Source organism: Oxyura jamaicensis, chromosome 1, assembly GCF_011077185.1.
Source record: "Oxyura jamaicensis isolate SHBP4307 breed ruddy duck chromosome 1, BPBGC_Ojam_1.0, whole genome shotgun sequence".
Taxonomy (NCBI): Eukaryota; Metazoa; Chordata; class Aves; order Anseriformes; family Anatidae; genus Oxyura; species Oxyura jamaicensis.
In genome coordinates, this window is record NC_048893.1 from 64796825 (window position 1) to 64819096 (window position 22272).

Genomic DNA, 22272 nt, shown 5'->3' on the forward strand with positions numbered 1-22272 from the left:
CCTTCCCTTCCCTTCCCTTCCCTTCCCTTCCCTTCCCTTCCCTTCCCTTCCCGCTGGTGCCCAGGGGTCATTTGGGAAAAGCAGGATTTAAGAAAAATAGAGCTTTGTTTGGATGTTGGGATTTTTATTTTTATTTATGTGTTTTGAAAGCTGCAGGAGAGGAACAGCGAGTTTTTAGTACGTGACATCATAGCCGAATTGCCCTCTTCAGGGAGGTGCTGGGGGCCTGGCAGGACAAAATGAATTTGTAGTGCAGGAATACGTGCTGGCGGCCTGTGGTGGCACGTCCAACGTCGCTGTCGGAACCCTGCGGACAGGCGCGTGCTGTTCTGGCGAGGAGCTGCAGCGCAGTGGAAAAAGCCAGCCTTGGCCATAGAAGCACGTGGGGAGTTTCCTCAGGGGCCTCTCCCACGGCAGAGGCCCGTGCTCTGTGCAGCGCTGAATTTTTTGCTCCATTTAACTAAGGGCGGGCAAGGTAATGGGTTTTCCTCTCTAATGTGCCTCCTGTTCTGTGTCAGCACCATCAGCCTTCCCCAGCAGGATGTGATGTGTTTTCACTTGGATCACAAAGCGCTTATATAACCCTGTGCTTGTGCGTTACCGTTTTGGTTCGCTTTTCCCTGGTGGCTTCAGCTGGGGGAGATGTCTCCAGCTTGTTACAACAGATCTCGGGCAGAACTTCTGCACTGGGCCCTGCTCTTTGTGCTTGCGAGTGGGAGGCTTTCCCCTCGTCTCTAAGGCAGATCATTTTCCAGCTGTTTATCTCTCCCAGAGGCCCTGCTGGGGCTGTCACAAGGCAGCGGGGCCTTGGGGAAGGAATAAGCACTGCCTGTGTCACTGGGTGGCAGCCAGCCTGGCGAAGCTTGCAGGCCCCGTCCTTGGTGCCATGCCTGCCTGTTCCTCGGCTGTGAATGCTGCAGAGACCGAGCTGCATGTCACAGGAAGGACTTCTCCTTTTTCCCTGATCTGTGCACGAGGTTTCACACTAAAACAGGATGTGTAGTATCATGAGTTTCTTGGTTTGTTTTGCTGACTTCGCACTCAGTAATTTCACCACAAGTGGAGACTTCGGAGACCAGCAGTGTTTGGTATCTGGGAAGAACTGGGTCCAAAATAAAGGAAGTGGGTATGTCCTTGTGGAGGTGGTGGGCTTCACTAGCAGAGGCTGTGTGGCCTGCTGAAAAAGCACAAAGGAACAGTCGGGGTGGCAGAGGCACAAGATGCAACCATCTCTGCTTCTGAGGAGGACAGCTGCAAGGGTCTGCAGCTGTAGGCAGGGACAGGTGCAAACACAGCCAAAATCAGTGGTTTGAGGTGACAGTGCGTCAGTTTCCAGCTGGAATCACAGCAAAAGTGGTTGCCTGGGGGAAGTCTCCAGTGGGAGTGGGAATTTCTCTCAGGCACAAAGAGAAGACCTTGGCCTCTTCCTCGCACCGAGTTCGTATCAGAACAGGAGCATGCTGTGGTTGCTCCCACATCTCCTTGGAGTTAATGAGACTTTTTGTCTTTGGGTTTGTCTGTTAATCCCAACTGCTGCGTGTGCTTGAAAAAAAAAAATCCTGGGGACCAGCCAAATGTTGAGGAAATGCCACTGCTGCAGATTTTTGGGGATGTGGCTTTTGTAATGGGAGAGCTGAGCCCTGCGGAGTCTGGACGGCGTGCTGCTTGCAAGCAGTGCCCTGCACAAGAGAGGAGGGTTTGGGATCTGCTAGTCAAGAGCTGTGTGGGGCAATGGCCTGATCCCACTCATCCCACAGGTGCTGGATATGCCCACAGGGAAGAAAGAAGTAATCAACTGCAGTTCCTTGCACTGCTGGATTGTGCTTACAGGGAAGGGGGAGAGGACCCTGAAAAAGTGGTGATCCCTCATGCCATGGCCCAAAAGCCCTGAAGGCTGGGCAGTTACTAACGCCCCTCTGGCATTGCCTGATAAGCTGCTGGGACGTTGTGTGTTGTCCTTGTGTATTGTATTGAGGGGAGCATGTCAGAAGACAGGTATGAAATATGCAGCATGGCCAAGGATAATGCTGGGAGCACAGTAGTGTGGCTGACCTGGGAAAAAGTGTTAGAAGGGGGTGGAAATTCTCCATGCTCCCAGCTGTTACGCAGGGACTGTGGTAGTGTGGGTGTAACAAATCACACTGAACACTGGTGCCTTGTTTCACTCAGACATCCCTTGGCTGTGACTGCAGCTTGGAGGATGACCCTGAGGTGCAGGCTGAGTGTCTGCGCCTGTGCTGTGTAGGCACCTAAAGTTAGGCAAGATGAATCTTACACAGAGCCTTTAGCAGCTGCCTGTGACTTACGAGTAAAAGTCACATTTTGTTCTTGGCCTAGAGGGTTGTATATCACTTTTTTTTTTTTTTTTTTTTAAAAATAAAGAAGTTTCAGTTGGAAAAAATAACAGTTCTGTCTACAAAAAGCAGGATCTTGAACTCATGAAAATAAGTGACCATTGAAAATAATTCAATTCCTGCAGCCAAATCGTACACGTGGTCCAGCATCCTGTCTCACTCCTAACTCTAGTCTAGGCAAAAGCATGTATACTCAGACTTTCAAAGCAGAAGATCTTTTTGATAAGGCAAAAATTTAATTATTTCATTATTGCATTTAAATATTAATGTTGTGGCTTTTTTTTTTTTTTTTTTAATATGGGCATTTGTATGAAATTGTGTGCACAAGTTCGGTTTCATTAATAGCTTTCTGCATACGGACAGAATTTCACAGATAGCAATAATGTGAAGAGCATGTTGTAGTTGTATCCAAAGGAAAGTCACCACTCTGTTGTATTTTGACACATAGAAGAAAGCCTGTGTAAACTACTGTCCAGTATGCATCTGTATGTTTTCTGCAAAAGGAAATTTTAAGAGAGGGATAAAAGGGGAGGTGGGTGGGTACACTAGGGGAAAACAAACAGACAAACAAACTCTTGGGGTTAGTTTTAAAGTGGTGAAATTCCTGGTTGTCTCCCTCATCCTCAGGAATTTGGTTTTTACTTCACATTTGTCATAGGAGGTTTTCATCCAGTACTCCCAGCTGCTATCTTCTTCTGACTGTTGCACTGATGCAAGACAGAGTACAAATGTGAATTTGTATTTCAAGGTCTCTCTGTGTTTTCTAATTCCACATTTGGGCAGGAAATTATAACAGTTCAAATTTTGTTCTTCAGAACAAATTTACTGTGTCCTTTTTTTTCAAGGAAAGAAAAAAAATAACCAACAACATCATTAAATACATATCCTGTGACTTCATGTGCAGCAGGAGGACAGATGGAATAAGAAAGCTGAATAAATTGGTAGGAAGAATATTAGGTCAAGCTCCAGAGGAGGGGAGGATATGACCATCTTCAGTATTTTGCATTGAAATGTTACTCCTCATTGGTTTTGCCCCTGAAAAGAAAGGAATTCTTTTCAGACATCAAAATAATTGTATTTATTTATTTATTTAAATCAAGCTGTACTGGGTGATTAGAGGAGCCATCAAGGAAGGATCCAAATTACATAGTTGTAGAATTAATTTATTCCAGATTTGTTTTCCTGGAAAGTATGAGCCCTTTGTACGCTGGGAACAGCTGTGTCCCTTTGTCATTCAGGCTCTCAGCATCCTAGGCAGTGTTAAGACTTAAATGTATATATAGTATTCATAAATTAAGGGTTTTGAAAAATAATAATGAACACTACCACTTACGTGCTCATTACGTGGGCTCCCCAGTTCCTGTTAAAGCCGAGAACAGTTGCCATCTCTTCTTTCGTCAGTTCAAAGTCAAGCACCCAACAAGAAACAGCTGGAAATCACCTCTGAACATATGAGAGATTGTAAGCAAGATTCACCATATTAAAGAACAGGTCCATGTTGGAGTGTGTTAGTGAGAAGAAATGACTGCTTCACGAAGGAGGGAAAGGAAAGATGCATCTCTGGACTTACAAGAATTAAGCGGCAGAGGGAATAAAAATCACAAGTTGCAGTTTTATGTGCCAGCTGTTCCAAGAAGCTTGGTGAGCCCTTTGTGCTGCAGAACGCCTCTATTTCTCAAAGTTGCATCTTCCTGTCCTGATCCAAAGGAAGATTTACAAGGCTTTCCTATTCCACTTAATCCAATTTAGCATCTCGTGAAATTGATGGCCAGTACCTGCAGTACTGATTAACGCCACAGGAGAGCAACGTGGTTCACAAGGAATGAAGAGCGTGGCTGTCCTTTGCATCCTTTGTCATTAGCTGTCCTTTATGCTGTGTATCCTCTGGCTTAGCCCTACGCAGAGAAAAGCTATCAACAGAGACCTGTATCTAGATCAACAATCCATGATGCATTTATAGTATCAATCCTTCAAGTGCAATCCATATCAGCATCCTTGCTACTTGCAAGTCAGTCTTACTGTGGCCTGTCAGGAGAGCCAAGGGGGCTCTCACAGCAATCCCTTTGGACTGGGAGTACTTGATCAGCTTCTCCTGGGTCAGGTATGGACGGTATTCAGTCTGTCATCACAGAACTACAGACACTGATAATAATACAACTGATGTAACTCACTGCAAGGATAACCTCCTGAAGTAGTTACAGGCTGATGTTTTTCATAGTGTGCCCCTTTTCATGACTTTGTGTGAAGGGATTCTGTAGGTTTGGATGGAGATGCAGTTTGTCTTTTCAGCCTGCTCTTTTTTTGGTAACTATAAGCAGACAAAGTGTTAATATATCTTAGGACTGAAAAGCTCAGGAGAATAGTACTCTTAGTAAATCTACAAGAATTAGTGAATTTGGAACTGTAAGACTCTGCTGAATCTGTACAAGGCCACTTGGAGAAATAAGCGTCTACAGCAGGTGTGTAGCTCCTGCATCCAAGAAGGCAGGGGCTGCTATAGGTAAATGAAGAGTAGGGTGATTTTAATATATATATGTATATATCATTTATATTTAATAAATATTATATATATATATACTGCTTATATTTTATAATTATAAATTTTTCAGGGCAGATACCAGGATGCCTCTAGAGTCAATACATGCTCTGCTTCTGCACATGTAGTTCAAATTGACTTCCCAATTTTTATTCCAGCAGCATGACTCAGCAAGTTGTGCATGTGCCTGTGTGCATGCACACACATGAGAAGGAAGAAATGCATGTGTTGTGTAAATAGTAATCTGCTGATACTAGGAGCTTGATTCTTTCACTAAGAGCAGGTCAAATAAGGATCTTTGAGAAGTTCCAGTTGTAATCTGTATCCCTCAACTTCAGCCCCATCAGGATACCAGAGATCCAAAACATCCTGATGTATATTCAGAAATAATCATAGGGTGGGATTTAGAGTGCACACTGTGTCCACTTTGTTCTCCCTTTTTCCATATCTGGATTCAAGTGCAATCAGATCTTTATAATCCCTGAAAACTAGTCACCTGAGGTCACTTAGCAGTCACTTACCTGGTTGTTTGCAGGCTTATATTTCAGTCCAGGCTTGTTCAAGGTTTGTTCAACCTGTTCATGGTTAAAATTGGAGATGCTAGTGCCTTTCACCTGATCAGCACCCAGCAGCACTTCCATGGCCTAACATAAAGAGGAGCAAAGTCATCATCTGGAATAGAAGACAGGTTCTGCAGGTGATACTCTGATGTGGCTTGTTTCTCTTCATGAGAGGAAATGACAACTGTTTCTACTTGGGAAGTCTGAGGGAAGAGGGGCCTGTGGTACATTTGTGCCATGTCTTTTGTCACACCTGAGCCCAAAGGCTCTTTTCTTAAGATGGTGAAATTCATGCCAAGTTACATGTGGAAAGTGGCTACACTCAATATCCTGCTCTTGTGTAGGCATGAACAGAACCTTTATTCCCCTTTATTTCTGCAAAATGTATCTGAGCAGTTCAAGGACTGTGGTAAAGTCAACTGTGATCATTAGTCAGGTCCTTTGATCTACAGCTCTGGCAGGGTTATGGCATTTTCTGTTTAAAAACAAATATAAGGAAATGCTTAGGTATGAAGAGCGTGTAGGTTAGGTCTGTGGTGAGCCACATCTGTGGAATAAGATATACTCTGCACACATGCAATTCTTTTGTGGGGATCCTCAATTCAAGTCAGTGGCACAAGGAAAATCGCATCCCACTTGTATGAGAGTAGCGCTGTATCCCCACATCTTCATATTGCTCTACACCTAGTATATTCTGCAGATGTCATAGTATTAAGCCATGACACTTTCACTCAGTGGCTTTGTTCCCATAAAGCTAACCACTACACCTTTGAAAGTACAACGTACAGTTGACAAGATCAAAAGCAATAGATAGAATGAAGCTCTTGACTTGGCTGTAGCAGGAAGGAAAAGCTAAGGCTAGATGTAGGCTGAGGCACCAGCTTCTCTGAAGTGCATGGAGTCTGAGTCTCACCTTTTGAAATCCAGGGTCTGTGAAACAATGCAAAGGCTCCTATAGCAAATGTCAGGTCAATCTGTATTGTATTAAGGACTCAGTGATTAAAGAGAGAGACAGAAATCAGAAACATTTTCTTCTAGTGATTCTGTAACATGCAGAGGAAAAAATTACTGTTAGACAACAGAGTACAGCTCTTCTTCCCACAGAGGGAAATAAGTCATTGGCAGATGAGCATACTTTGGATTTGTAGAATACAATACATACACAAAAGTAAAGCAGCAAGCCAATGCTTATAGCTGGAAGGCCTGACCTTAGTGCTAGGTCCTAGTGGACCTAGGTCCTAGGACCTTAGTGCTAGGTCCTAGCACTAAGGAGGATGCCGTGCAAGCGAGAGGGCGGAGGATGCCGTGCAAGCAGCAGTCTCAGCATCAGAGCCTGACTCAAGTGGCTAGAGTAAGGCTGAATGAATGGCACCAGAGCAGTGCTGGTGCACACAACAGACACGTGATCTTTCTGGACTGAAACAGCAGTAGTGCTGTGAGCATGACTGGCAGTTTTGGAGAGCTTTCCCACGTAGGAAAGTCAGTGGAGTTGCTGTTGCTGTACCTTTAACCCAAGAGGCCAGTGCATGAGGCAGAGATCCAGGTAATCCAGTTTCAGGTCAGCAAGAATCTTCTGGCAGGCTCCCTTCACCAGATGTTTTTCATGAAACATGCACCACAGCTGGAGACAAAAAGCCAAACCACACCATGAGCTGCTGGGTTAAAGCTGTTGTGTGCTGTCCTGCAGAGGACAGGAACACTCTGTTGTCTTTGGAAGGTCATGGGGAATTAGGACATCCTATTGCTCTTCAAAGGGGGCTTGCTCTGTGAACAGGGCTGGCCTCTGACACTGAAGGCAGAACGTGCTGTAGTGGTAAACTGAAAAACAATCCTGTTCCATCAGTTAAAACATATACAAGCCACTTAGTATAGGCATATAGTGTTCTAGTTAATAGTTTCTGTGATGAGCCAAACCTAACATTCCCCCACGTATGGGGGAAAAATAAAAATAATTAAAAAAAAAAAAAGGAATAAAAAGAAGGAAAACAAAAAAAAAAGGAGCACCTGTTCTGGGACAGCGACAGCTTGAGTTTATTATGTATTTTGAACTGCTCCCTACCTTACTGACCACAGAGCTCCTTTCATTTCACAGCACCTTCCTTGATTTTCTGCTGAACCCCTGCTCCCACTTCATTCTCATTCTGGTGCGTGTAGGGGCATTCAAAGTGGCAGTACCCAGCACCTATAGGAGCCATCACTGCAGCTTCTACCTTATCTGCTGGGGACTGAAAAAAGAAAGTTAAGATCCCAAATCAAAGCATGCATGCCCTATCCTAGTTACTTACGAAATAAACATATTCAAAGGCTTTTTTTAAGAAGAATTCTGCCATACAATGCTCTTAAAAGTATATTCATCTTGTATGTGCTGGCTCCTGGGCTTGAAGCCGACCCCCAGCCATTTCTCCACAGCCCCACTCGCACAGGCTCAGCCCGCAGCCAGGTAGAGCAGATGCCCCAGCACCAGGACGCCGCTCCACAGCTGGACCGGGAGGAACTGGATTTTGTGCCAGGGAGCTCTGGCTCCTTGCTGCTGTTCCTGACAAGAGAAACAGTCAGCAACTGCCCTGATGGAGAATTTTAGTTTGGTGGAGGGGGGCGCTGGGCTGTACCATAGTCATCTACCACATTGTGCCCTGGTCTGCCACAGCTCCTCCACTGTGCACGCCCCACCTGGTGTAGCCATCCAACTTCTTCCTTTAGAGATGCACTTGTGTGTGTATCTATGAGATATATACCTATGTGCCCCTGAAAGGGTATATAAGAGCTATGCACAAAGAAACCCTAGCATGCCTTCTTTAGACAAACCCAGTAACATTTGTTCTCAGGCACTGCACAGATCACCATCTGGTTTTGTATTCTATCAACAATTGTGCAAATCTCTGTCAGAACCTGCTTGAAACACCCGACTTGTCTCATAAAGCCGACAACTCAAGGAACTCAAAGTAACCTTGCACCACATTTTAGACTATTTGCCACAGAGGCAGCACTCAGCAGTGCTGAGTCTTGCTGGCCATGCCTCCCCATGACAGGCCATGGGCTGCCGCTGCCAGCCCCATGGGGAGCTCCACTTCTCTCTGTGCTATCATAGCAGCTCCTTTCGCAGCCAAGAGAGCCTCTGAAGGGCCCTCTGGGGGAGTACCGTGTCCTCCAAAATAGTAGGGGCCAACCGGGCTCCTGCAGAGAAACCTCGGCACATGCGGCCTGTGTGGTTTGGGGAGCTTTCAGCCTTCTGTTCCCCCACAAAGGTGGGACAAATTTGGCCTTTGCACATCATCACAGGAGAGAAAAGTGGGCTGTTCTGTGGGAGTAATATAAAAAAACCTGTTTTTAAAGAACTTTATTTTGAATGTTGGGAGAAGTTTCTTCTATTTTTTTTTTTATTATTATTATTATTTTTTTAAGTTGCAGACTACTGGGTATTTGATGAGTGGCATGATGTTCATCACATTGTCCCCATTTTCAGGCAGGTGCAGTGTTTCAGAATAAAATATACAAGTGTAGAAATGAATGGTAGGTGGCCTGTAACTGCACATTGGAAGCTGGCATTGAATTTTTTTGGATAACAGTATGCTGTTCTGTTGAAGTGCTCACAGTACAGTGAGGAAAACAAACATTTACCTGGAGGATCCACTAGATATTCCAGTTACGTTAGGGCTGCCTGGAAGGCTTTGCTGCTTGCTCACGCTTGGAGAATTTAGTCATGTATTTAGTCCATTAATCCATTTAGTCAGAATTTAGTCCATTATTTGGGAGTATAATATTGCATTTTTCACTGGGTGCCTCTCCCACAGCAGATGTCCAGGTTCGTTGCAGCGTTGTGCTTTTTGCTCCACTTACCTGAGGGCAGACATGCTAATTGGTTGTCTCTTTAATCTTCTTCCTGTGTTGTGTCAGCACCACAGCCATCCCCAGCAGGATGCGATGTGTTTCAGTTGTGTCAGAAAGCAGTTATATAATGCAGTGTTTACCTTTCCATTTTCTGGATTCCTTCTCTGTAAATGTGCTCTGTGTGTGCTCAGTCTCTTGGGCTTTGGTTCAGGGGTCAGTGAAATCAATGAAAAGCTTGCAGCTAGCCCGAGCCTGTTCCTCAGTTCTGCCAACAGTATTAAAAGCAAGCTGTTTGCACAAGAGTGAGAAGTGCCAGGGAGGTGGGCTAACTCGTGTAAGATGGGCTCGAAGAGAACAATTTTTGATGCCTGACCTCTGGCTTGACCTTAGTTGTTAGTAGGAGTTATATGGACTTGTCCTGACAAAGATCATCTCCCTCCAGAGAAGTCACCTTAGTTCAGAACTTCAGAATGAGCATCCATATCTTTAATAGGTAATCTTTTTTTTTTTTTTTTTAAAAAATATTATTATTATTATTATTATTTTCTGATGAATGCTAATTTTTAGATAAAAAAAATCACTTTTTTGAAAACAACATGTTATGCCATGCCTGTGATTTGCTGAGAGCAGCCTAAAGTCCAGATGAAGTACCAGTTTGCCTCTGAATGCTTGAACTAGTGGTATTTTGCTGATGATTTGCTATTACCAGCAGTGTCACGCTTCAGAGCCAGGTGTTGGAACTCTTTGTGTAGGAACTGCCAGAGACAGTCAGATTTTGTACGGGGACAGTACCAAAGTGAACTGGTGATGCCAAAGAGACAGTTGATGAGACTAGGTGGAGAGCACAGATGGAAAATAAAATTTGATCTTCCTCTTATTTTCTCTTGAGATTTTTGTCTTGTTTGCTCTGCAGGCAGTTGATGTTCTGCGTAGGCTGGTGCTTGGTTTTCCCCAGTCAGTTTTTTGGATGAGAGAAGTCTCAGCCTTTTAACAGAGGATTTGAGGCAGAAGATTTGCCATTTTGCATTGCTGTTTGGACCAATTGGTGTGGGACCTCATCATGCCAAGACACGTGAGCCATCGGGTCTTTCCCTCAGCATGGCTGGGTTTGTCAGACAGCTGTATGGCCTTTGGGAGAGAAGTACGGCACATGTCACTGTGTATCAGCTGTGAGAAAAATCTCAAATAATTTTCTTCAGACACGAATTTCTGTGAAGGTATTTTATTCACAATTGCAATGGTGGGCGTCCTGTCAATCAGGAGCGCATTTTAGTAAACACTTCATAACCTTTTATTCCCTATTACCCGACGCCTGATCACCTCCCCTGTTTCCTCACTGACTGAGTACTACAGGTTCACAAGCTACTCGACGCGCCTCTATACCATATATGTACATTTTTTCTTTTTTTTTTCAACCCTTTAATTTCTCCTTTCTTATGTTTTGAGAACTTGTGATCTTTGTCTTACTGTTCGCACACTCCTCATCCTCTTTTCCTCAAGCTTCTACCTTATTTTGGAACAGTGAGGCCTTCTACTGTCCACTTAGCTTCTTAGCATTTCTCCTTATTATGACTACACAACTACCTTGGAATACAGAAAAATAATTATCTGCTGCAAAAACTCTCTTTCTCACACCAGGGTGGATGGAGGGTGCCGGTGCCAGGTTCTCCCTCCCACAGTTTCACCCCCCAAAATGGGGGCTCCCTCTGACTGCCACATTTCTGCAACGTCTCCATCAATGGCATCACAGGTGGCACCTTCCCCTTCCCCATCCCCATCCCTGGCAGGGCAAGGGACAAGGGATGTGCCAGACCTGGGGCCGGGCCAGGCTCAGAAAGAGGAAGGGATGCGTGGGGCCGGATCCTGCCATCATTTGGCTGCGTCAGAGCAGGCCTTAGTAATGGCAATCAAACAAAATAAATACAAGTCTTTGGGAGGGACCCCAGCCTCTAATAACTTGGGGTCAAGGGTATGCTTGTGTCTCCACAGGTCACAGACCAAGATGGCTACCAGCAAGGGGATAAGGCCATGGTTGGCCTCCTCCTCACCATCGCCTCTGTCATCGGTTATTGCCAGCCCTGGGTCTCCATCCAACCACACCGCAACATCTGGGCCACCCTCGCCAACATGACAGGACAAGAAGCGATGTCCCTGTCCCTGGCTAGTCCTAACGACCCGTTTAGGACGTGTCTGGTGGGAATCCCGGCAGATAACAAAGACTGGACTGTCAGCTTGCCGCGAGTGCCCCTAGAGCCACAGGAATTAGATAACCTGGGAAGTGCAACAGCCACAGCATGTGTAAGGTTCAAGCATGTGGGCCAAAAACAAACCATGAAACAAATCACCAACGCCACACTTGCTCCTTATCGCAATGCATCTCTTTGGTGTAATTATACAAAACTATAATAGCATCGTTCCTTGCACCAGGAGCCGCTCTGCTCGGCTGTGGGATCGACAGTGGGGTGGACGCCCCTAGGTGCACCCCAAACATTTTCCTCGGAGGGGTCTCCACTCTCAGCCACTCACCACAGGAGTAGACAAGGACCTCCTGAAGCCGTGGACAAATTACTGTAAGTGATATTTTCTTGTGGTATGAATGAGAAGTGCAAGAGGCCTCTTTGCATGAGTGTGTGATTGTGCTGTGCAAGTGAGACGCAGCATCGCTGCGAAGCACCATCCCTAGCGCTTAGGCGCTTGCTGACTGACATAGATTCTGGTAGGCACGCTACTTTACAACCGTAGTTCTGCTTGTGATTTTCACCCTGTTGCTTATTGTACCTTGCTTATTGCAATGTCTGCAGTGCTTGATAGAAAATCTGTAGAAAGCATTTGGTTGGTTGGAAATAAAAAAGGGGGAACTGTGGGAAAGGAATTCGCAGGTGGCTTTGCACTGTTTCACTCGTCCCTGAATTAGAGATAATGAGGAAACAACTTGAGCAAGGCTGAGATAAAGTAACTTGGCTGCAGTGTTAAGGATGAGCTGTGGGCAGCGGCCAATTGCTGGCTGGCTCAGGCATGTCTGAGGGTCTCCAAGCAATTGTATGACAGAATCGGGTGTGTGGACAGTGTGTGGGGCTGCGGGGAAAGTACATGTAGTAGTGAAAAAGGGCAATGAAGGTCTCCTGTTCACGAACCATCTGGAGTCCATGTCTTGCATCCCTTCGGGGCCGGATCCTGCTGCCATTTGAATGTGTCAGGGCCCTCCCCAGGGACTGGGGCCTCCTGTGTTGTGGGTGCTGGTGGGGACAGGGCAGCGTCACTCACACAGTCATCGTGTGCCCCCAGGGACAGGCCTGGGAACAACAGACCCAGGCCCCCGGGGGACAGTAGGGGACGGTGGGGGGACATGGGGTGAGTGGGGCAGGGGGGGCAAGCTGGCTGCTGGCTTCAGAGCTGATGGTTGCTGGTGGAACACCCATACTGGGTGGTTAACCTTCAGGGACCCCGGGGGGGTTAAGGCAATGCCAGCTCCGGGGCTGCCTGTGATACTTGTCCCCCCCAGGCCCATCAGCTGTGCCGGGGGCTCTCACAGGGCTGGGGAGGTACAGCCCAGCCCCTCCAGCCCTGCCAGCACCAGCCCCCGGCCAGTCCCCCATCCCTCTGTGCTGATGGGGCTGGGGGAGCTGACCCGTCCCTCCCCGAGCCAGGGTCCTGGCCGTGTCCCCACCCCGGGGCCACCACCTCCTGCACAGCCACACGGCTCTGCATCGCCTCATGGCACGGGGCTGCGGGGCACCGGGGACGAGGGATCTGGTGGGGGCAGGTCCAGGAGCACCCCGAGCCCACAGGCAGAGCCAGATCCATGGGTGGGGGTCTCTGCCCTGGCCCGGAGGGGTCTGGGACCCTGGGGGCCGTGCAGAGCCAGCAGGCAGCCAGTGGTGGGTGGCTGCCGGGAGCTCAGAGCCAGGATAACGCGGCTTACTGCCTGCAAACTGTTTTCATCCGCCCGCTTTCCTCTTCACACAGCAGTGGTGCCAGCTGCCTGCCAGGGCCCCCGGACCCTGTGGGGCACCTAGCATGGCCCCGCACCCCTGGCCCTGCCTCACTGGGGCAGCCGTCGGGATGGGACGATGCCCTGCAGCAGGCGCAGGACCGGGTGGGATGTGGGGCCGGGGCTGTGGGCGTCCCGGCTCCCAGGAGGCAAAGGAAGCAGCAGCGATCTGGTCTTCCCCACTGCATCCCATTCCCCTGGGATGCAGCCGTGATTTTGAGACGCAGCAGAGGAAACTCCTTCCTGAGCCGGTGTAGGGAGGGGTGGGTTTGCCCGGCTGGGCAGTGAGTGCCAGGCTGCCCTCCTCCAGTGCATCCTTTAATGCGTCCTTACGGGATGCTCATCACCGCCTTAACTGGCTGGCTGCACCCTACCCCGAGCCCCTGGGGCTGCCTCCCCCAGGCCCAGGTGGGCGGCTGGAGCCCCCCGAGGTCCCATCCTGGGGTCCCCGAAGGCAGGGGATGGGCTGCACGTGGCTGGCAGGGGACGGGCGAGGGGCACCAGGGCTGGGAGGCAGCAGGGGGGCAGCACTTCAACCCCCCCTCGCAGACCCCAAGTAGTCCCAGTGGAGCGCCTGGGCGAAGCCCTGCGCCTCCTCCTTGCGCGTCCTGCGCCAGGTCATCAACAAGTACCCGCTGCTCAACGCCCTGCAGACCCTGACGGCATCTGGGGGCTGCCCCGAGCAGAGCTGCCCCGCGGATGGGGCAGAGGGCGAAGGCATCGACAGCCGGCACCCAGCCCCACGCCCGGTCTGCGGCACCCTCCCGCCGGCCCCACGCTGGCGTCCGCTCCTGCCCCGCGCCCCCCACCCGGGGCAGGGCAGGGCTGCCTGGTCTCGGCGTTTGTGTTTTTAGGCGATGCAGTGCCGAAAGCGACAGCCCAGGTCCCTGCCCGGGGCTTTCCAAGCACGGCGGTAGGAACCACGCTGAAACGCCCGGCTCCTGTCCTGCGCCGCGGGGATGTCTGCGGAGCCCGGAGCCCGGCTGGGGCAGAGCAGTTCGAGCCGTGGGGGGCGGCCACACCGCGTCAGAGCTGCGTTCCCTGGACACCGCGGGTAACCACGAGTAACTGCGAGGGTCGCGGCTGGAAGGAGCTCCGCCACGAGCTCTCCCCCTCGGGGCCGGCGGCTGGGATGGGGCAGGCCCAGAGCCGGGTCCCCGCCCAGCAGCGGAGGCACCACGAGCGTCCCCCGTCCCCGGCGCCTGCGGAGCGTGGTCAGAGCTGGTGCTGCCTGGGGTTCCCCTTTTGCCTGTGCAGGAGGAAGCCTCCGCAGCGTGGGGCAGGGGGCTCTGGAGGCAGGCGACGCCGTCAGCAAGGCAGGTTCACGGTCAACAGTGCGTTTTGGGTAGCCCTGGGTGAGGGAGTAAATGAAACACGAGGCAAGCGATGCTGGCGGGGAAACCACGAGTAACCACGAGCAGTGGGGAAGCAGCGACACGGAGCGCCGCATAGCGTCCCTGCCCCGTGGGGATGGCCCTGAGCCCCGCTGCTCCCCCAGCCTGCCCCACACCCAGATACCTCCGGCCGTCCCCAGCTGCGGGCTGTTTGCTTCTCGGAGCACCCCACACGCAGTGCGCTGTTAGGTTGGAGGCTGATCCCAAGATCTCCAGGAGCAGCGAGCCCCCGACCCCGTGGTCAGGATGCCGCCAGTCCTCCCCCACTTGGGACTGGGACGGGCGCTGGTGGCACTGGTGACAGGGCTCCTGCCTTTCCCCATGTCCAGGCTTCCAGTACGAATCCAACAATGGGATGGACAAGCGGGAGTTGGAGAAGGCCGTGGAGACCCCCACAGTGTCCTTCGGCAGCACGTAAGGGTTTGGGGCCAGGGCTCCCGCAGAACAGGACCCCCCAGAGCCCACCGCCCCCTGCCCAAGCCCAGCCCTCTCCCCGTCCCCTCGCACACGCACGGCCCCCACGTGGCCACTGGGAACCAGTGGGACCCTGCTGGGAGCACGGATTTAGGGCGTGTGCGCACGGGTACCCGCTCCTGCTGCCACCGAGGCATGACCGCCTGGCCCATGCTCTCCTCCTCCACCTGCACCTCCAAGACCCTGACAAACACCACAGCTCCCCCTGCCTTGGTCCAACCTGTCCCCAGACACCAATGGGGTCACTGCTCATCCTTCCTGTTGCTGACCCCAGTTGTGTTCCTCCTCTCACAGTGCGTCCGGGTTCCTCTTGGGGGAGGTGGACAGCAGCACCGTCCTCTCCATCCCACCCAGCAACCAGAAGCAGGTGGGTGGTGCTGCTCCCTGCACGTGGGTCTCGATGTGCTGGGATCTCGGCCTCAGAGGGGGGAGCACAGCCCCTGACGGGGGGATCCAGCTCGCCCCCGTGCATGCACGCAGCACCGTATTTCTCCGGGCATGTTCCCAGCAGCTCGTGGCCTTCCTGTATGGCCACAGGCTGCAGACTTCAAGCAGCAGCAGAACAGCTCCAGCAGCTTAGGGTTGCTGCCTCCCCTCCACCCACTGCCCCTCTGACTACTCCCCTTCCTCTTACCTGATGAATTCCTTTTCTTTCCCAATTTCTCAAGTCTCTGGAGAGCCTCTACAGCGGGATCTCTGGAGGAGTCGTCACGCCTGCGGGCATGGAGAGCTATGACACAGGTGAGCAGGAGCAGGAGTGCAGTGGCAGGTTCAGGGTGGTGGGGCACCCAGCGGAGCAGAGCAGCCGGCAGGACCGAGCGTTCTCCCATCAGCACCGTGGTTCTCAGCCACCTGCGGCCCCTCGGCTGCACCAAAGCACTCAGAAGGGCAAGGCAGACACCGTGCTGGAGTCCGGCCGCATCCTACACAGGGCTGGGGCTCACATTTCTGGCAGGTGAGCCTGCGGTGGGGGAGCCTGTGCCCTTCCTCCTTCTCGGGGGGACTCCACAGGCTGACATCAGCGGGACAGGCTGGAGAGGAAAGCCCTGCAAGATCCATTTCCTGACAGACAAGGACACACGAGCAGATCTATTTGGATCTGGGCTTTTTTCTTCTCTTTTGCTGTCTCGTGCTACCTGCCAGACTGCGTTCCATCTTCCCATCACTTTTTTGCCTTGCTGAGCGTGCTCCTGAGGGTGGTGAAGAGGCTCATCTTCACCAGCCTCTAAGTAGGAAAGTGAGCAGCTCCCATCAGCAATTTAAGCATCTCCCAGAGCCTGGGCTGTCCTCCCGTGGTACTCCTGAACACAGGAAGCAATCTCAGACGGAGTATGTGTCTTCTGCAGGTGGGAGGGGACACCAGGCCCATAACTCCTGGCCAACCTCCATTTCTGAAGCTGACAGCAGTCTGGATTCAAACACAGGTAGGTCCAGCACACAGTCCAGGGCACGCAGTCTTCACCCTTCTGATAGCGTAAAAACAGAGCATCAGAGTTAGGTGGCACCTGTTCCTCCCCACCTTATTACCGTTTTTTAAACCTGCCTTAAAATAAGACTGCACAGCAACCAACCACTGACCCCAGCCGCTAACAGGACGCGATGTGGGACCCTGAGCCACTGCCCTGCTGCATCCCTGCAGCCTCCCCCCTGCAAGGTGCTCCGACGCGCTGCCCCTGCTAGCCCTGGGTTCCTCGTTTGCCCTTGAGACCTACGCAGGAGCACAGGGCACAGGACTTCTTGCCATGGGACTCAGCCACACGCTAAAAGTGTGCTCAGACGAGAAGCAGCTTTGCCAGCAGTCTCACTGGCCTGGGGGTTTGGTTTTGGCAGGTGAATTCAGCCACGAACTCCGGCGGCTGTCTTCCAATGGCGCCATGTCGAAGGAGGACGAGATCGCCACCTCCTTTGAGCAGAGTAGGTGACAGAGTGGGAGGGGAACCGGTGCTTCTGCTGCGCACGTGGCCCCACGCCCACACACCATAACAGTGCCGACTGCAGGCTGATTCTCCTCAAATTCGGTAGTTCTGGAGGCAAAGTGAGCACTTGCTGGGAGGAGAGGTAAAATGATGGCAACCCCATGAGGAAGACGATAGCATTTCCTTTACCAAGGGATGAGCGCTGCTCAAAGCAGCAGAACAGGAGCTGGGACCTCAGTGCGGGTTGGTTGTAACGTTGCCAAAGGATGAGTGCACCCAGGGGGTGAGGGCCCCACGACAGCGTCCCTCCTGCTCCAGCCTTGCTGAACCTCGCCTCCCCAGGAGCCAGGACGTGGATGTGTTCCTCCTGTTCTGCCTGTAGGCATCAACGGGATCACCGCCGCTTCCCAGAGCAGCTCAGATGGCATCCCCTTCGTCATCAAGAAGTGCATTTCTGAGATTGAGAAGCGGGCGCTGAAAACCGAGGTGACTCACCCCTCTTCCCTCTCCTTCAGCTATGCTGGCTCAGCTGCCTCCTCTCAAAGTGAACTTCTCCCTTGGTACAAAGACTTAAGGCTCAGATGTTCCAGGCTACCAGCAGGCAGGAGGCCAGGAAGTCCCATTATAAACCTGGCCCGTTATAAACTCTGCCACGGGAACCCGCTTCTTGTGCCTCCCTCTCATATGGAAGGGGAACACCAGTAATGCCCGAGCTGGGACAGGCTCTCCCAGACCTCCTGAGAGAGATTTCCAACCCCAAAAGGACAGCATGGGAGCAAGGAGCTCACTGTCTCATGCAAAGTTGAAGAGAGATATCTCTCCTCACTTCAGCTGCACTTTTCTGCCTTGACAGGGCATCTACCGTGTGAGCGGCGTAAAGACCCGTGTGGAGAAGCTTTGCCAGGCATTTGAGAATGGGCAGGAGCTGGTGGAGCTGTCCCAGGCCTCCCCTCATGACATAAGCAAGGTCTTGAAGCTCTACCTACGGCAGGTGAGGTGCCTGGAGGAACTGACTCTCCAAAACCAAGCCTGGCGTCACTGAGTTGGGGTGATCATCCCATCTCTCAGTACATTGCAGAGAAATCCATCTAGCTCACTCTGGAAGGGTGCTGAGCTGGAGGGAAGCTGCTCTGCAGCAAAGGCAACCCATCCCCGGCAGACACCTGTTTAAGCCCCCCTGAAAACACCACCAGTGCTGCAAAACCACCGCGTGGGTAACGTGCTGCCTTGGGTGCTTTGTGCCGAGTACAAAGCAAGACCACCTAACCACAGCCCCGCCTGTGCTGCAGGCTGTGCTGATTGCATCTCGTCTTCTCCTCCGGGGAACAATTCCCTCCGGCCTCTCTAACAACCTCTTATCTATGGGGAAACTGCTCTGCCCTCCCCGAGCCAGAGCCAGGGCTTTTCAAGAGGGGAAAAAAAGAGAAATCCTGCACCTGGAGGCAGAGGCTCTCAGGCCCCTCTCCCCGTTGTTGCAGCTGCCGGAGCCCATCGTGCCCTTCCGCATGTACACCGAGCTGATGGGCCTGGCCAAGGAGAACCTGCAGGGCAGCAGCGAGAAGGGGGGGCCCAAGCTGGTGGACAGAGGAGCTGACACAGACAAGGTGGTGGTGGCCATGGTGCTGAAGCTAAAGGAGCTGCTGAAGGAGCTTCCCTGGGAGAACATGGCCACGCTCCAGTACCTCCTGCAGCACCTGAGGAGGTGAGAAGGGCTGGGCCAGGGCCAGGCACCCCCCTTTTATCCCCAGGGTGGGAAGGGGAAGGGGAAGGAAGGACGTGCCTGGCTCGCTCTCATGAGCTCCTCTCCCTCCTCCCAGGATCGTGGAGGTGGAACAGGACAACAGGATGTCCTCGAGCAACCTGGGCATCATCTTTGGGCCAACACTGATGCGCCCGAGGCCCACGGACACCACTACTTCCTTGTCCTCGCTGGCTGACTGCCCCCACCAAGCTCGCATCATCGAGGTGCTCATCGTCTTCTATTCGACCATCTTCGAGAACAAGGAGGCCCCGCTGCTGGCTGACTCCAGCAAGTACGCCGCAGACACCACGGAGGAGACGGCCAGCAGCCCCAAGCCAGTATGAGTCCAGGGGAAGGGAACACGTGTAGGGGGCCTCTGGAGGCAGCCTGCTTGTGCTCACAACCCAACCGCTTTCTGAGGACTTGCCCACACAGGGAAGGAGACCTGAACACCTTCCCGTGAGAAGGTTTGGCTGCTGCTTAGATTGCTCCCTTTTGGAAGCTGTGCCTTTGCAGCTCAAAGCAGCCGCTAAGCTTCTAAGTCACCAGCTAAATCACAGCAGCTTCTCCCTGTAGGCAGAGAGAAAATGACAGCAACTGAGGAGGGGTGGGAGGACAGAGCTGAAGTTCGGGGAAGCCAAGATGGCCCAGCCTCATGCCCAAAGCCCAGCAGGGCACGCGGGGAAGGAAAGGGAGCCCAGGCGAGCGCACGTCTCATGCCTGGGGAGGAAGTTTCCCCCTGCCCGGCTCCAGACCACGTGTCTGGGGTTGAGGCAGGGCGAGACCCTCCTGCATCTCTGCCACTGGAGGGGCACAGCGCTGCTCATGCTCTGCCGTGTGTCAGGGAGCTTCACCCTCCCTGCTGGGCCACACCACGGTGCAGGGCTGGCCAACGCAGGTGGCTCTGTGATGAAACTCACCGTGCTTCATCATGTCACGTCCCTGCGTGTATCCCCACTCCATTTGTGATTTTCTGTCCCTAAAGAGCTGTCTGAGTCAGGCAGGGGGTGGGAGGATGGAGCCTACCTGCCTTTACGCGAGGACAAGAAGTTATTTTGGTGAGATCTCTGGAAAAGGTGAAGGCCTCGTTCTCCTCCTCGTACCCTCACCACTGTCCCTCTCCCCCAGGACGACGCAGGCTTGCAGCCCGCAGCTCCACACGGCGCCGTGCCCCACCTAGCGCTGCCTTTGGAGGAGAGCTTGGACCACAGCACTGACTCATTCGAGGGTAACCGAAGGGCCCTCAGTGGCTTCTCTCCAGGGTGGGGTCTGAAGGGCTCCAGGGGGCTTTGCCCTCCCAAGATGCCAGCTCCATGCTCACCCACAGCCAGAAGCCTCCACCCGATGGCTACAGCCCCCTCTCGTTGCCAGGAGCTGCCGACAGGGCCCTCAGCCACGAGGACCTTCGCCCTCACATTTTGTTCACTGAATGCACCTTAGCAAAGGGGTCAAGGACATAGGGAGGGCCAGGAGGGAACCACGCCATCCACTCAGGTGGGTCCCAAGTGAAAAAAATCCACCCAGAATGCCCCAATCCGTCTTCACGGGAGGGCAGAGCCCGGCGCCACTAGCGGCCGTCACACCAAGCCCGTCCCCTGCCCTGAATGCCGTGGGTTTGCTGAGCCCTGGTGCCGGGGGTGACACGCGGCTCCCTGCGTCCTCAGGGTCTGGCGACTGCTCGGTCGACACCAAGCTGGAACTGGAGCCTCCGGCGGGCGGTGGCCCAGAACGCAGCAGGAAAGCGAGACAAACACAGACAAAGCTGGGATCTGCGACGACGGGAGCGAGGGACAGCACAGGCGGACCTGCAGCACGGGGCAGCCGGACACGGAGGGCTCCGCGCTGCGCTGCCGCAGCCCCCTGGGAGAGGAGCAGAGCGACTTGGAGGAATACCCCGAGAGCAGCCTCGGGCCTGCCCAGGCAGACTGCGAGACAACCCAGCCCAGCCGCACCTCGACGCCTGCCGTGGCCCCGGCCATCGGCTGCCAGGCCCCGGCCCAGCCGTGAGTGGCGGCCCCGGCCCTCCTGAGCTCCTAGCAGGGAAACGCGGGCACCGGGGAGGGCACGGGGTGAAGGCCTGCAGCCGCCATGGGACTGACTCAGGGGACTGACTAATTGGAACAGCATCTCAGCAGAGCAGGGAAAAGGTACTCAAAACCAAAGTTAAATTTGACCGCTAAAAGGGTTGTAACTGAGCCAAAGAAGAGCTAGAGCTGTGCAGGAGACAATCTGCTGCATAGATCTTCAACAAGATGGCTGGATTCTTCCAGCAGGTCCTTTTCACAGTAGCAAGGGAAACTTCCTGCTATCAGAACTGCTACCGCGGGCGGTACCACGTGTGCGTGTGAGGACGGATGATGGGTGAGCATGAGTGAGGGAAGGGACAAAAGCTATGCTTGAGCTTCCCAAGGTAACAGGCACCCTGCTGTTTGTATAGAAATTTAGCATGGGAAAAGAAACGTGTTTGTTGTGACGTTCCTGTACTGCTGTATGTGTTTTGTGTTTTGTGCTTTTGTTTCGCTGTGTTCAGGTTGACCTGCTTCCAGAAAGAATAAAATTAATGTGTTCCAACCCACATCTGTCCTGGAGATCAAAGTCTTCCAGGTTCGTATGCCCACGGCTGCAGGGCCCTAAGCACTGTAATGAAGTACTAAAAGTAGTAACAGCAAGTCATATGAAGTTTAAAAACCCTCCAGAGACCTGGAACAAATTAAAAATTTGGGGTGGGGATAAGCAACTCTCCTTTGCACTACTTGAATATGCACGCAGCAGGGGCAGGAAGGAGAAGGCATCATGGGGAGAGGCTGAAAGCCCCAAGCACCGTCACTGCCTGAGAGGAGCCAGCGCAGCCCTCCTGTGCCAAACCAGAGCCCAGGGTCTGCCACGACGCTCGCCTGTCCCCTTTGCGCGGGGCTGGACAGCAGCAGGGATGCTCAGCATGTGGACCCACGGGACACATGCCTGCTTCGTCGCCACCCCTGGCGTGGCAGAAGAGCCCAAGCCGCTCACCAGGCTCCACCAGACACCTAGCCACGTATAGGCAGGACCCCCTCGGACCCCGAACTCTGCAGCCTCTGGCCAAACTTCATCCATGCCTCAGTTTCCCCTCTTGCAGCCCTGGGGATGCCCTCCCCCTGCACAGGGAGCGGCTGGGGGTGGGTGACCCAATCCTCCCCTGGCAGCCCCCAGCTCTCACCCCCGCAGCGGGGCTGGGTCCCCAGGGGTCCCAGGCACGGACGTGGTGCTGCCCCGTGGGGAGACAGCGGCCGTGCCTGAGGGCTGCGGCCCCAAAGGGGAAGCCGGACGCGGCCGAGGCGCAGGAACGCTCCGCACACCGTGGTCACGCTCACGGCATCGCGAGCGCCGGCTGGGGGAACCCCGCTTCGCAGCCAGCTGAGCTCCCGGCACGGCGGCGCCGATTCCCTTCCACCTCCCTGCGCACGGGGCTCTCAGCGGAGGCGGCAGGGGAGCCTCGGAG

At 52.9% G+C, this 22272-nt stretch overlaps 1 protein-coding gene and 1 long non-coding RNA gene across 2 annotated transcripts in view; both read left to right on the plus strand.

Annotated features, from left to right (window-relative positions):
• The window catches only part of LOC118178230, a 15422-nt gene extending 3704 nt beyond the window's left edge, over positions 1-11718 (plus strand). Inside the window, exon 3 of the long non-coding RNA XR_004756105.1 lies at positions 11706-11718. This is a non-coding gene — a long non-coding RNA (uncharacterized LOC118178230). The remainder of the gene's footprint in view (positions 1-11705) is intronic.
• Positions 11719-13605: 1887 nt separating this feature from the next.
• On the plus strand, positions 13606-20892 carry LOC118160511 (rho GTPase-activating protein 45-like). Its single transcript, XM_035315285.1, is given in 14 exon segments — positions 13606-13677; positions 13830-13936; positions 14967-15077; positions 15432-15504; positions 15806-15878; positions 16484-16561; positions 16968-17051; positions 17436-17539; positions 17907-18044; positions 18532-18755; positions 18871-19114; positions 20350-20524; positions 20527-20742; positions 20773-20892. Coding segments are annotated over 14 exon segments (1728 nt in total). The 3' UTR covers positions 20802-20892.
• The last annotated feature ends 1380 nt before the right edge of the window (positions 20893-22272 follow it).